At 49.9% G+C, this 13,220-nt stretch overlaps 1 protein-coding gene across 2 annotated transcripts in view; it reads right to left on the bottom strand.

Annotated features, from left to right (window-relative positions):
- LOC146809072 (B-cell receptor CD22-like) overlaps positions 1 to 13,220 on the bottom strand; it is a 417,204-nt gene that overhangs the window by 138,589 nt on the left and 265,395 nt on the right. For both annotated transcript variants that reach the window (XM_085615878.1, XM_085615879.1), the window contains one exon: positions 12,896 to 13,162. In XM_085615878.1, the coding sequence (XP_085472004.1) occupies positions 12,896 to 13,162 (267 nt within the window). The remainder of the gene's footprint in view (positions 1 to 12,895; positions 13,163 to 13,220) is intronic.

The raw sequence follows: 13,220 nt of genomic DNA, 5'->3' as shown, positions 1-13,220 counted from the left end.
TTGACCCATCTCCTGGTGAGTGATTAAGGATCCAGACCCTTAATCACCCAGAACTGATTTAGGCAGGGGTCAGGGACCCCTCAGCACAATGAACTTCAAAGAAAATTAGGGGCATAACTATGAGAGCTGAGGCCCCTAAACATTGGAATGAAACAGAAGTGGATTGAGACTGAAAAGGCTTGGACCCATTTCATGGTCAAGAAGAACCTCTGCTAAGTAAGGAGCAACTGAAGAGACTGCTGGGAAAAGACCAATCCATGCTTTGTGATCTGGGACTGGTCTGCAGTTTGTTGTTTTAACAAAGGAAGAGGCTGTTGGGAATGTGCTGTGTGTGCTGGGTCCCCTTGCTTGAAGAAGACTGTGCTTTGTGCTGTGTCTTGTAACCCCAAGAGCCCGAGGTGAGTTAGCTCCCTGTTTGGAAATGCAAAAACAACAGTTGAAGGACAGAATGCAGAACAATGTCATACATTCACCCCAGTTTAGAGATCTGGGCCTAAATCCTTCGTTTTTTTGCTCACCATGCCATTCCAGTTTGAACCCAGCCATATGCAAATCAGTCTTGACCCTGTGCCTCATGGTAACAGTCCAGCCCGAACTGCCAAGCCATGTCTTCTCTGGACTGGAATCAAGCATCCGGTCCTAGGATGCTTGATTCCAGTCCAGAGAAGACATGGCTTGGCAGTTCGGGCTGGACTGTTCCCATGAGGCACAGGGTCAAGACTGATTTGCATATGGCTAGGTCTGAACTGGGGTGGCTTGGTGAGCAAAATAACGATGGATTAAAGCCAGATCTGTGACTGGGGGTGAATGTTTTGCCAATGTGCAACATTCCGTCCATCATCTTGTGTGTTTTCCTGTTTGGAAACACAGGAACATAAAAGTTTCTAGAGAAGTTTCAAGCGATGCGGTATAAGTATAAGTATAAAGAAGCTTATTAAGTGCTCGAATGCCAGAGGCGTCTTGGCGCTAAAGTGTGAAAAGATTACGAAGGTGGAGGCTAGTAGCTATTCAAGATTGAACAGCCGGAACTTCAGGGCTTTCCCGAAAGAAGAGAAATTTGGCTGAAGATGTAAAGCAACAGGAAGTTTGTTCCATAGCTGAGCTGCACAATTAGAGAATAAGCGGCCGCCCCATCTGGCACGTCTATATCTGGAAGTGCATATAAGGCCAAGATTGGCCGATCCGAAGTCTCGCGGGGGAACATAGAGCCTGAACCTGTTTTGACAGTCCACAGAACCACCACCATAGCGAGTATTGTGTACCAGGCAGAGTGCCTTAAACTCAATTCTCTGTTGAACAGGAAGCCGATGTAATGACCTTCTTGTGTTAGAGGTAGGATGACCCTTCAGAAGTTGTAAAACAACACGGACAGCGGCGTTCTGCAAAGATTGAATTTTGCTAATCTGATACTTATCAATGCCCAGAAACATCGCATTTCAGTAATCGAGTCTGGACATGAAGAGAGCAGCCATTACCGTCTTCTGGAGTGCCCTGGGGATGAAAGGAAAAATTTTGCGAAGGGTTTTGAGCAGATAAAAACAGGCTGAGGTTATACTGTTCACCTGAGCTGACATGTTCAATTTGTTATCAAAGATCCCTCCGAGATTTCTCACCTTTCCCACAGGTAGGGGACATTCCCCCGCCTCTGGCAGCCACCACCGGTTACTCCATATTGGTGGTCCATTCCCGAATTCGATAACTTCTGTTTTCTCTGTGTTAATTTAAAAAAAAAACACTTTGGCTCATCCAGTCCATGATGTCCTTAAGACAGGCATGGAACCTCGCCGCTGTTAACTCTGGTCTGTCAGATAGTGAGATAACCAATTGCGAGTCATCCGCATAAGACACAAAGGTAAAGCCGTGCTTCCTCACTACACTGGCCAGTGGCCTCACATAGAGATTAAACAGGGTAGGGGACAAGGCTGAGCCCTGTGGAATACCGCAAGGCAGGTTGAAATTGCCTGATTATAAACCCTCCCAGTTCAGTGTTTGTTTTCTGTCATCCAGAAAAGAGGAGAGGAGGGCTAAAGCCCGCTCACTAATCCCTGCCTCCTTTAGTTGTTTCACCAACACCGTATGATTAATGGTGTCGAATGCAGCCGACAAGTCAAGGAGGACTAGGATTGCCCTCCCTCCCCCATCAACTGCAGCCCGGATTCCCTCCGCTGCAGCGATCAGAGCAGATTCAGTGGAGTGTTTTGGACGAAAGCCGTGCTGTGATGAATCAAGCAGGCAGTTACAGTCCAAATACTCGATTAGTATTGTATTCATGTGTCTTTCCATAAGCTTGGCTACTAGTGGCAGGCCCGAGATTGGTCGATAGTTTTTAAAATCAGTGGGCTCAAGCGTAACTTTCTTAAGAATTGGTCTGACACTAGCAGTCTTCCAGGCGATAGGATAAATCCCTGATGCCAGGACTTGGTTGATCATAAGGGTTGGACTAATCTTCTCTGCCACCAAATGCATGACCGACAGGGGACAGGGATCAAAAGCTGAGCCCGATTTGGTAGATTTTAAAATGTCGGGTACTGCCTCAACCGATAGAGACCCAAAACTCATAAGGCTACATTGCAGAATTTCCACAGCCCGGGGAAGTTGCTGTATGCCTAGAACAGAGAGTGGAATTGATAAGTTGGACAGGTCGTCATATATTATCTGGAACTTATCATGAAAGAAGGTCGCCAACAGGTTACAGAAATCCTGGTCCGGGCTGAACAGACTACCCTGCTGAGGTTTGGCCAAAAAGGACACAGATTTAAAAAGTTCTTTAGCCGAGTTGCCAGCGGCCTGGATTTTCACAGTAAAGTATACTCTTTTGGCTAACAGAATGGCCTCTTTATATTTATTGAGGGCCCCGTTGTAGACGTCTTTACTGACCCTACTATAGTCCTCTCTCCAAAGACGCTCATACCTTCTCCATTCAACTTTTAGTTGTTTAAGTGCCGGGCCATACCACGGTGATCCAGCGGGGCACCTGTTGAGTGTGGCAGTCTGCTCGGGAGCGACACAATTGACAGCTCCCAAGATCCATTCATTAAACTGGGCTGCTGCCACATCATTATTTCCATCTAGGGTAGGAGGGGAATGATCAAGAGCGGCCACTAGGCCGGTACTAGTGATCCTGTTCCATCGCCGGAACATAACCTTGACTGGTTTGTGAGGCGTGCCCATCCCAGCCAACCTAGCCCTGACCTAAAAAAAAAAACTGCTTTGTGGTCAGTCCAAGGAAGAGCGTCAAACCCACAGTAGGCGATATCTGGATGATTGGAAAACAATCCATCTCAGATATGGCCTCCTTCGTGTGTGGGTTCAGACACTAACTGATGTAGGCCACAAGCTGCCATAACATCTCAAAGTCTGTCCGTGTCCGAATTGGTGCCCAGTTCCAAGTGAAAGTTAAAATCACCAAGTATTGAATAAAATTCAGAATCCGTGCAAGATTCCATATAGGACATAAGGGCCGGTGGAAAGGCAGCTCTGGGGCCCGGTGGCTGATAAACCAACAAGCCTTGGAATACAGTCGCATCTTTGAGCCTAATACAAATTTGCATTGCTTCGGCATGAAGGTCCGCCACTGCCCTCATCTGAACTTAAGGGTTTGCTTATAGATAATGGCAATGCCACCACCTCTACTACCCGTTCGGTCCAGGTTCAGAAATGCATAACCTAATGGCAAAGCCACGTTCCAATCTGGAACGGATGCTGCCTCCGCCAAGGTCTCGGTTAAAAAGACCATGTCGGGGTTGTGTATACTTAGGAACATTTCCAGTTCATGTTTATGTTTTACGACCAAGCGTACATTTAAAAGAATGCCCGTAAACAAATTTAATGAGGCCCGCTCCGGTCTCCTGGTCGAAACTTGTTCTCCACCTTTGGACCTATCCCTTTTGGCAGGTTCACCCCAAACGTTTTGCATTTATCCTGGCCTTTTTCCCTATGTAGTATTAGTAGTTTTAGGCCTATAGGCACTTTTAGCACTGTGTCCCAGTGTAAAGTGCGTGCGCTTTGTGTTACATGTAGTGAGACTGGCCTGCCCTCCCATAGGAATGCATGGGGGATATGTGTGTCTATGGCAGTTCCTGAGGTGAGAGGAGTACAGGGGTGAGTTTGGTATGTGCGAACTCGTTGGAATAAATGCTGCGCAATGGTGTGCGCAGAATTATGGTGACTGATGGGGAAGTGCCACTCCTAGAAGTTGGCATGTCTGTGTGCTGTGTGATGTGAATTGCCTGTCTGGTTTGTGATTGACAGGAGCTGAGAGGGCTGGGGAATTCCAGGAGCCAGGGTGAGTCTGCCCGGTAGTGAATGGAGAGATCTGCATGTAGATGGGAGGGAGGAGTTGCACCTGGCACCTGAATAGGGCTGGGCCTTCCCTTCACAATGCTGGCTCCACCTCCTGTGGTGCGTCTGATGTCCCTGGCCTATCCTGTGAATAGAGAGGGGAGCTGGGCAAAACAAAGTGCTCCTGAACCAGTTGTATCTGGTTCTCCCCTTGCCCTACAGTTGCAGAACAAAGGAAAATGTTGTATAAAAGAAGGGGTTGTGACCCCATGAAAATGTTCTTGTTTTGTGGACTTGAATCTACCAGGGGCGTGCTGCTGCTGGGGCTCAGGGGAAGGCTTGCCTCCCTGGACCCTGCCCTGCCCCTGGATGCCTGAAGGACTTTTTCTTCATCTCTAGGACATTTGCTGCATTCTTCTAGCGCCTGGGAGCACTTTGCCTTAAATTTGGCCCTTTATTTTAGGAGGAGCACTGAGTCTTTGCAGCGCCGCGCTGATTCCAGGGAGAGAGAGGGAATCCCCAGCTGAGGGATTCCCCCGTGATGCCGGCCTTGCGGGTGCTCACCCGGCTTATTTTTATCTTTTAGTGCACAGGTGCCCACCCTTCGTCTTCGTTTTATTTTATAATTACTGCGGGTGCCCACCCCGCTTTATCTTTATTTTAATTGGCGGGTGTCCACCCCGCAGTTTTGCGCTTTGGCTGGTGCCCACCCCGCACTTTGCCTGAGGAGAATCACCACCGCCGGCCCGAGCCGGAAGTCAGGCAGCAGAATGCCTAACGTGGGGCGGGACTTCCGTTTCTTGGAGGGAAGCCCCGCGCCCACAGGATCGCCGGAAGTGAAGAGGGGCCGGCCGAGTGATGTGCACGCAGTCCAGGGCTCCCGTGAAGCAGAGGAGAGCCCCGGCGAAGAACAGAGGATGGGAGCCTACCCCGCCTCCACCGGTACTGCTGTAGAGTCCCGGGTCCCAGGAGGGGGCCCGGGTGAAGAGAAAATGCGGTCGAGGCCGCCAACAACAGCGCGGGGCTCCCAGGAGAAAAGGGAAGCCCCGCGAGAGGAGTGCTGCCGCCGCTGCTATGGGGAGAATCCTGCCTCCGCCCCAGCCAGTGAGTGGAGCTTGAGGGAGTTCAGGTTGGGAGAGGCAGAGTCAGAGCGGCCCCATCTGGCAGCGGGCCGCTCCAACGTTGTTGAACCGTTTCTTGGGTGCAAGAAAGAGCCCCAGTGGGCCCCACAGTTCACTGGGGGCAAGTTCGTTTTGGTGCTAGTCAGTGCCCCACTGGATCTTCCCAGCTGCGCCACGAGAACGTGGGCAGCTGCAACAAGGGGACAAGTTGGATTCCCTGAGTCCCAGTGGGGCCCACAAGGCACGGTCAGTGCCAGTGTTACATTTGTTTTCCCCTACACAGCTGCCCCACCTGATAGTGGGCAGCTGCCCGATTGGGCAATTTAGTATTCCAGAGTCCCCAGGGGGGGCTCCTACAGCACGCATACTGCCAGGGCTAGTACTGATGCCTGATCCCAGCTGTCCTGCGAGAGCGCAGCCAGCTGCAACATTGGGGTAAATTGTATTTGGTCCCTGAGGGGGGGGGGACAGAAGAGGCACAGTGGTGCCATGCTTTGCTTTGAGATACACGGCTGCCCAGCAAGTAGTAGGCAGTTGCATCGTTTAGGCCCTCACTTGAAATTCTCAGCTGCCCAGCAAGTAGTGGGCAGCTGCAACATTTAGGTCTGCGCAGATTACGCACCCTTGACTTTCGCTGCCTTTACAGCGTGCCTTGACTTTGGGGACACAGGGCATTTGAGCCCACTTTCTGAGATGGCCAGTTGGCCATGGGGAGTTTGTTAGATTTATAGGGCGCCAGGCCCTACTGTGATTCTTGGGTGCTGGGAAATGTAATGTATGTAGAATGATTTACGCACCTGTGTTGATACCTCTAAAGGTGCGTTATGATTATGAGGTTGGTTCGCATATAATGGTTTATGCTAGTGAGAGTTATTCCCTAATGTAGTTATACTTAGGAAGTTAGGGTCTAATGTGTTTAGACTTGTGAGAGAATTGCATAATGTGGTTATGTTGATGAGGTTGGCGTACTATGCGTTTGGCGCTTAATGTGATTCTGTGCATAATTTAGTTTATGTTACAGGCGGATGCTAAGTATAGTGATTCCCAGTGGTTGCAGGTTGCATGTTTATGATCGGCTGTACTTTTACTAAGCTCGCTTTGTGATGGTCCTGACAGTGGTCCATGTGGCTCAGTCATGTGTACATAATCCCTTGTAAATATTGCCCAGTGCCAGTTGGCACAGTGTATAATATGTGCTTACTATTCTAATGTGCTATGATAATACAAAGGCTATTTTTATATAACCTTGTGTGGAGTTTCTATTGTGGTCGGCCTGGGATGTTGTCGCTGGGTGCGTGCGCAAATGCTTTACACATTGCCTCCGGGATAGGCCTGACTGCTCGTGCCAAGCTGCCAAGGGGGTGAACAGGGGTTATCTTTGACGTGTAACTTCCTTGCCCTGACTAGAGTGGTGGTTTCTGCCTGGCTTTGGCGCACGCCTTAGCCAGCCAGAAATCCCATTTCTAACATCCACCAATGCGGGGGATGACAGGGGCCGAGGGACCCTCTCCATTACCAATATCAGTATGGCAGGCTCTGCCTCCGTACCTCTCACTATTGCTGCCGATGTTCTTGCCCGCTGAAAAATGGCAATGTATACAAAGAAACATTCCCACCTCGTCGTCAGGGTTAAACAGGGCGCAATCCCCGCAACGCTGTGTTCGGAGCTTCAGCAGCATCTCTGAAGTGTAGCATATGGGACTACCTGACCAGGGGTCCTGGCCACGGGCACGTTCCTGTCGCTGATGGGCGCAGACGGGCTTGCCTTTGGCACGCCTTGCGGTGGGTACATGTTGTGGCAGCTTGAGACCCTCAGAAGGTGTGCCCTGTGAACTTGGACACACGCAGAAGTGAGACTCGGGCACGCATGGAGCGTGTCGTGGTGCACAGAAGACGTGAGTGAGGATCGACTGGTCAACGTGTGCATCGAAGGTGGAGCGAGTCTCGGACGCGCTGGGAGCGTTTTTTGGTACACCGCAGGCATTGGTGAAGAGCGCCTGGTCGGCGTGTGCACTGAAGCTTTAGTGAGACTCGGACCCGCAGGGTGCGTGTCGTGGTGCACTGCAGGCACAGGTGAGGAGCGACTGGCTGGCGTGTGCATCAGCGGCAGAGTGAGTATCGAACACGCAAGGTGCGTGTCGTGGTGCACAGGAGGCGTTGGTGAGGTGCGCCTAGGCTCAGAAATAATTTTCCAGGATTGCGCCACCCTGGGTTAAGGTGTGAGCTCCTTGATTCCCGGGAGCCTGCACGAGAACCGGACCCCTAGTCATGGGTCCAAGGGCCTGAAAAGGCCCCAGAGAGAGAAGAAGGGCCAAGTGGCACAAGGAGATCCCAGAGTAGTGAGGAGGGGTTGTTGTCTAGCCCCTTGTCTCAAAAGAGGGGGAGGCAGAGTGAGCAGCACCCCCAGGGATCAGCAGCACCACCCAGGAAACTGTGGGGGGGCCATAGGAGAGCCCCCGGGTGGAGGCCTAGTGCCTACTTGCCAGAGGTGTGAACAGGGACACCTAGCGTCGGGGGGCATGGGTGGTCTGTAATCAGAGCTCCTGCAGTCCTGAAGTTTGTGGGTGCCATTCCTAAGTTGCAGGCCCAGAAGACTAAATGGAAGATTACGAGAGGGTTGTGTTCCCCGGTGGGGACACCAATGGGAAATTGTCCAGCCAGTAGGGCTCGGTCCCCTAGGAGTGACCAAGGTAGACCATCTCTTAACCTAGAGGGCAGGATAATTGGAGGTACTATACTGACCGATGGGTCTCCCCAGGGTACCACTCCAGGTGGGGGTTGGCGTGGGTCCAGCACCCCTGGAGGGGTCCCCCTGGCCGGGAGGGATCCATGGAACAGCATTGTTGGCTCAGGGAGTAGTGATCAAGAAGTCCCCCTGGGGTCAGGAAGGCGTGAAACAGGAGGGTGTCACTGTGGTTGAGGGCCTGCGTCCTGGTTATATCGCCTGAAGCCGGGAAGTCCATCAAGCTAATGATTGGTCTGCCCTGGCTTTTGGCTAGGAGGGGGTTGTGTAGGTCTTGGCCTTTTTGGCTACAGTTCCCTAAACCTTTTGCTTTCCCCCTAGACCGTTTTCATGACATAGAGTTGCCAATTTAGATGCTTTGGGTACTTTGTCACTGCTGATCAGTGTCAAAGTACAAGTGTTCCCTGTGTAGAGTTTAATGGTAATTGGTTGGCCATGATTGGTATGTTTGCCTTACTAGTAAAGTCCCTAGTGATGTGCACTGTGTGTGCCAGGGCTAGTAATGCAAAGGTGCGCAGAGAAGGGAACTCAGGCCTGCAGTGTAGGGCCTGCACGCAGTTTGCTAAGTTAGCATGTTGTCCTGAAAAGTGTAACCACTTGTCAGGCCTTACTTTCCTATTTGAGTACACAGTGGGCACCCCTGTGGTAGGTCCTGGGTAACCCCTTGGCAGGGTGCAGTGTAAGTAAAAGGCAGGATATATTCTAAGGTGTGTGTTATGTCCTGACAGTGAAAAACACTCCACTTCGTTTTTCACTGCTGAAAGGCCATCCTGCCCATAGGACAGAATGGGGGAGGCTGGGTATTGTGTTTGTTAGCCTAGTTTCCTATCAGTTTAAAATGGAGAAGTGAAGTTTAGTATGTATGAACTCACAGTGTCATAACACATCTTTCTATGAAAGTGGTTTTGACACTGTGTGTTCAGAAACCACTCTTTTAGAAAGTGGCTGAGTTTTGTGCTTTAAGCATTTCTGTGTGTCTCTGTTGAATGTGGATTGACTGTCTGGATCTGAGAGGTGAGAGGAGCAGGGAGATATCTTGACCCAGGGAGGAGTTGAGATGGCACCAGGCTGCCCTGCATCTGGAGAGTAGTGGGAGGAGAAGCCCGGCAGGTGAAAAGGCCTGGGCTAGTGCTATAAACCAATTGACCAATCTCCTGCTGAGTGATTAAGGATACAGACCCCCAGTATGAAAGGGAGAAAGGTGACACTGGGAGGGAGACACTCAGAACTGATTTAGGCAGGGGTCAGGGACCCCTGAGCACAACGAACTTCAAAGACATTTAGGGGTATAACTATGAGAGCTCTGGCCCCTGAACGTTGGGATTAAACAGAAATGGATTGAGACTGAAAAGGCTTGGACCTATATCGTGGTCAAGAGGAACCTCTGCTAAGGAAGGAGCAACTGAAGAGACTGCTGGGGAAAGACCAAAACTTGCTTTGTGATCTAGGGCTGGTCGGCAGTTTGCTGTTTTAACCAAGGAAGAGACTGTTGGGACGGTGCTGTGTGCGCTGGGTCCCCCTGCTTGAAGAAGGCTGTGCTTTGTGCTGTGTCTTGTAACCCCAAGGGCCCGAGGTGAGCTGGCTCCCTGTTTGGGAACACAGGAACATAAAGGTTTCCGGAGAAGTTTCAAGTGACGTGGTGAGCGCGTGTTGTGGTAGCTTGAGACCCTCGGAAGGTGTGCCCTGTGATCTTGGACACACGGAGGAGAAGTAAGACTCGGGCACGCTGGGAGCGTGTCATGGTGCACAGGAGACATGGGTAAAGAGCGCCTGTTCATCATGTGCATCGAAGGTGGAGCGTGTCTCGGACACGCTGGGAGCGTGTCGTGGTGCACACCGCAGACGTTGGTGAAAGGCGCCTGGTCGGCGTGTGCACCGAAGCTGAAGTGTGACTCAGACGCGCAGGGTGCGTGTTGTGATGCACTTCAGGCACTTGTGTGGAGCGCCTGGTCTGCGTGTGCATCGGCGGTGGAGTGAGTCTCGTACGCGCAAGGTGCGTGTCGGAGTGCACCGGAAGCACTGGTGAAGAGCGCCTGGTCATCGAGTGTACTGTAGGAGAAGTTAGGCTCGGACACGGTGAGCGTGTTGTGGTGAGGCCGAAGGCGTTGGTGAAGAGCGCCTGGATATCGGGGCGCCGGAGTTGGAGTAAGTCTCAATGAAGCAGTGTGCGTGCTTTGGTGCAACCTGGGACTGTGGAGGTGATCGGCTGATCATCGTGTGCACCGGAAGAAAGTGAGTCTCTGCAGCGCAGTGTGCATGTCTTGGTGCCAACTGAGACCCCAGGAAGGAGTGTCTGCTGAACGTGCACTCAGAGGCGACGTGAAGTCTCATCAGCATTGTGTGTGTGGCTTCGTGCCAGAGGAGACCCTGAGGGTGCTGTGGTGAACGTGCACCCGGAGTAAAGTAATCTCAAGGGCATGGGGTATGTGTGCCCTGCGGCTACCTGAGACCTTCCTAACAGTCGCGGCCCGGACCAGCAGCCACAGAGGAGCTGAGCTGCCATGCCGGGCCACTGAGGTCCATTGAAAAAGTTCTGCACGGAAGGCCCAGTTCATCAAAGGAGGAGAGGAGAGTGGGAGTGCCCCCCCCACGTAACGTGGATCACTACCTGGGCGGGGTGCGGGCTCGGGGGGCCTACCAGTCCTTCTGGCGACGTGAGCCTTTGCTTCAGCTCAGAGTGGGGCCCATACTGGCCAACGGAGTGGCAGTACTGGGGCCAGAGTAAGAGGCTGCACTTTATGTCATCGTGAATACGTGTGGGGGGCAACTGTTATCGAAGAGGCTGATTGTTGTGATGACACTGTCTCATGACGCCTGACATTATTTATGCATAAGGAAGTACACAACTGTAGCGCTACGCATTGTGTTATTTCTCCCAAGCAAAGTACAGGAATTGCAGCGGCCCGCATTGCCTTATTTCTTCATTGCAAAGTACATAACTGTAGCTACGCATTGCATTATTCCATAATTGCAAAGTACATGATTGTAGCGGAGCGCATTGCATTTTTCCATAATTGCAATGTACATAACTGTAGCTACGCATTGCATCATTCCTTAATTGCAGAGTATGTGATTGTAGCGGCGCGCATTGCATTATTTCTTCTTTGCAAAGTACGTGATTGGGGTGTGACGCATTGTGTTATTCCTTCATTGCGCAGTACATGGTTGTAGCAGTACGCATTGCATTATTTCTCCCATTGCAAGGTACCGGGGTGTATCGTTACGCATTGTATTATTTCTCTTTTGCCCAGCACAGGATTGTATCATTACGCAGTGCATTATTATTTGACCATTGCAACGTGTGTGATTCTAGCATTGCGACCAGCATAGCATTTTGAAAGCGGTGGTTGGGATTTGAACCTACCAGCCAGCCGGAACAAATATTACCCTTTATTATATGTTGACTTTTGTATCGTGTGGTCTGATAGTATATCTTTTTATATAAAGTTTATACTCGTTTAATCAAACTCATGTGTAGTCCATTTGTGGTGTCACCAGTGGGTTGCAGTGGGCGTGGTTGCACATACTGTACACTCGTGCCTTGGATATAGGCCTGGCTGCTCGTGCCAAGCTACTAATGGCTATTTCAAACGGTGTCCTTACTTGGCCCAACATTGAGTGGGGAGTCCTGGGTCTCGCACTTGGTGACAGTGGTGCGGGACGGGGACTCCAGCTTTCAACAGTGTCAAAATAATTTGTATTGTGACTTACCTTTAGGGAAACTATACAAGTTACAAAATATATATGGTCTATATAATCATTGCTCTGCATGCCTTATAAAAGACGGTTTTCAAAGTGAGATAATGAAAACATTTTTTAAAAGTGTCATGTAAATCAAACAGAACAACGAAGCTGCTAGTTTCAAATACAATGAAAACTCTTAGACAAAAGAATGTTAAGACTCCGACCAAATTTAAATATCTAAGACAAAGAAATAGAAAGTAATTTGTGGGGACCATTTTCTTTCAGAAACGTGTATTGCGGAGATTAGAAACAATCTCATGCATAAATATTCAGCCTTCTAGGTAGTAAATCATTCTCCAGCAGTACGTGTCCCAGTGCAGGCACATTCTGTGAGCTAGGTGAGCATTCTAGTACATTATTGAACTCTAGAAGCCAATCAAAGTGCAGTATTCTGTTAATGTACAGCTGTGTAATTTACAATGTGCATCACCTGTGCATTAGTCAACAACTAATTTATAGAGTGGCTCATGTTCAAGATCCATTTCTTCTTCAAAGGCCCCCAAACCAACCATTGTTTGCATCCCATGATTGTGAGAGCCAACCTTTTGGTAGGTTTGGCGGATTTCAATTCTCAAATATCTGTTTAGGTACTGTGCATTCAGACTCAGACTCAGAAAATCCCACGCCTAAAATTATGCAAGTCCAATCACAATATTGCAAGAATACCTACATCAATGTTTAAAAAAAAAACAACAGCAAAAATGCAAACATGGTAGCTGAGATTGCTTGAGGGTTTTTTCAATTCTGTGAGCAGAGAATGAAAGCAGAGTAGTCAACTGGATTTGCAAGGTCAAACTTTAACAGTATGCGGGACTAAAAGGAGTTGATATGAAAATAAAAATGACTTTCAGATTCCAACGCTTACAGTTAGACGTTAAACAAGATGCAATCCGTGGAAGCTTTATACTTAATGACTCATTATTTGGGCAGGTTTTTCACTTTTTCTGGTGTCAAACCATGTGAACAGACCTTTCCTGCAGTGCTGTGTAGTGTTGGTGTAACTCACGTTGAATGTTTAGATGCAGCGGTGGGGACTCTCCCGTCCCCACGCCATTGGTCGCGGTGCAGATGTAGGGTCCGCTGTCCCAGCTGATGTTCTTCAGGGTGAAAGTTGACCTGGAGCCCAGAGTGGGGGTCTTCTGTGGACCCTCGAACCAGCGATAGGTCTTCGCTTCGGGGTTTCCTCGACTAGAACACGATAATGTCACGGTGTCCCCTTCTTTAATGCTTTGATGAGGAGAATATGCAGCCGCGGTGGTGTTCTTGGGGGCATCTGTGTAACAAAATATACACCATTAAAACACTAAAAATGATCAGTCCTACCTGTGATG

The sequence above is a fragment of the Triturus cristatus genome, chromosome 7 (genome assembly GCF_964204655.1).
Source record: "Triturus cristatus chromosome 7, aTriCri1.1, whole genome shotgun sequence".
NCBI classification, from domain to species: Eukaryota; Metazoa; Chordata; class Amphibia; order Caudata; family Salamandridae; genus Triturus; species Triturus cristatus.
The sequence above is the reverse complement of the archived record's forward strand: the minus strand, read 5'-3'. Positions and strand labels throughout refer to the sequence as shown.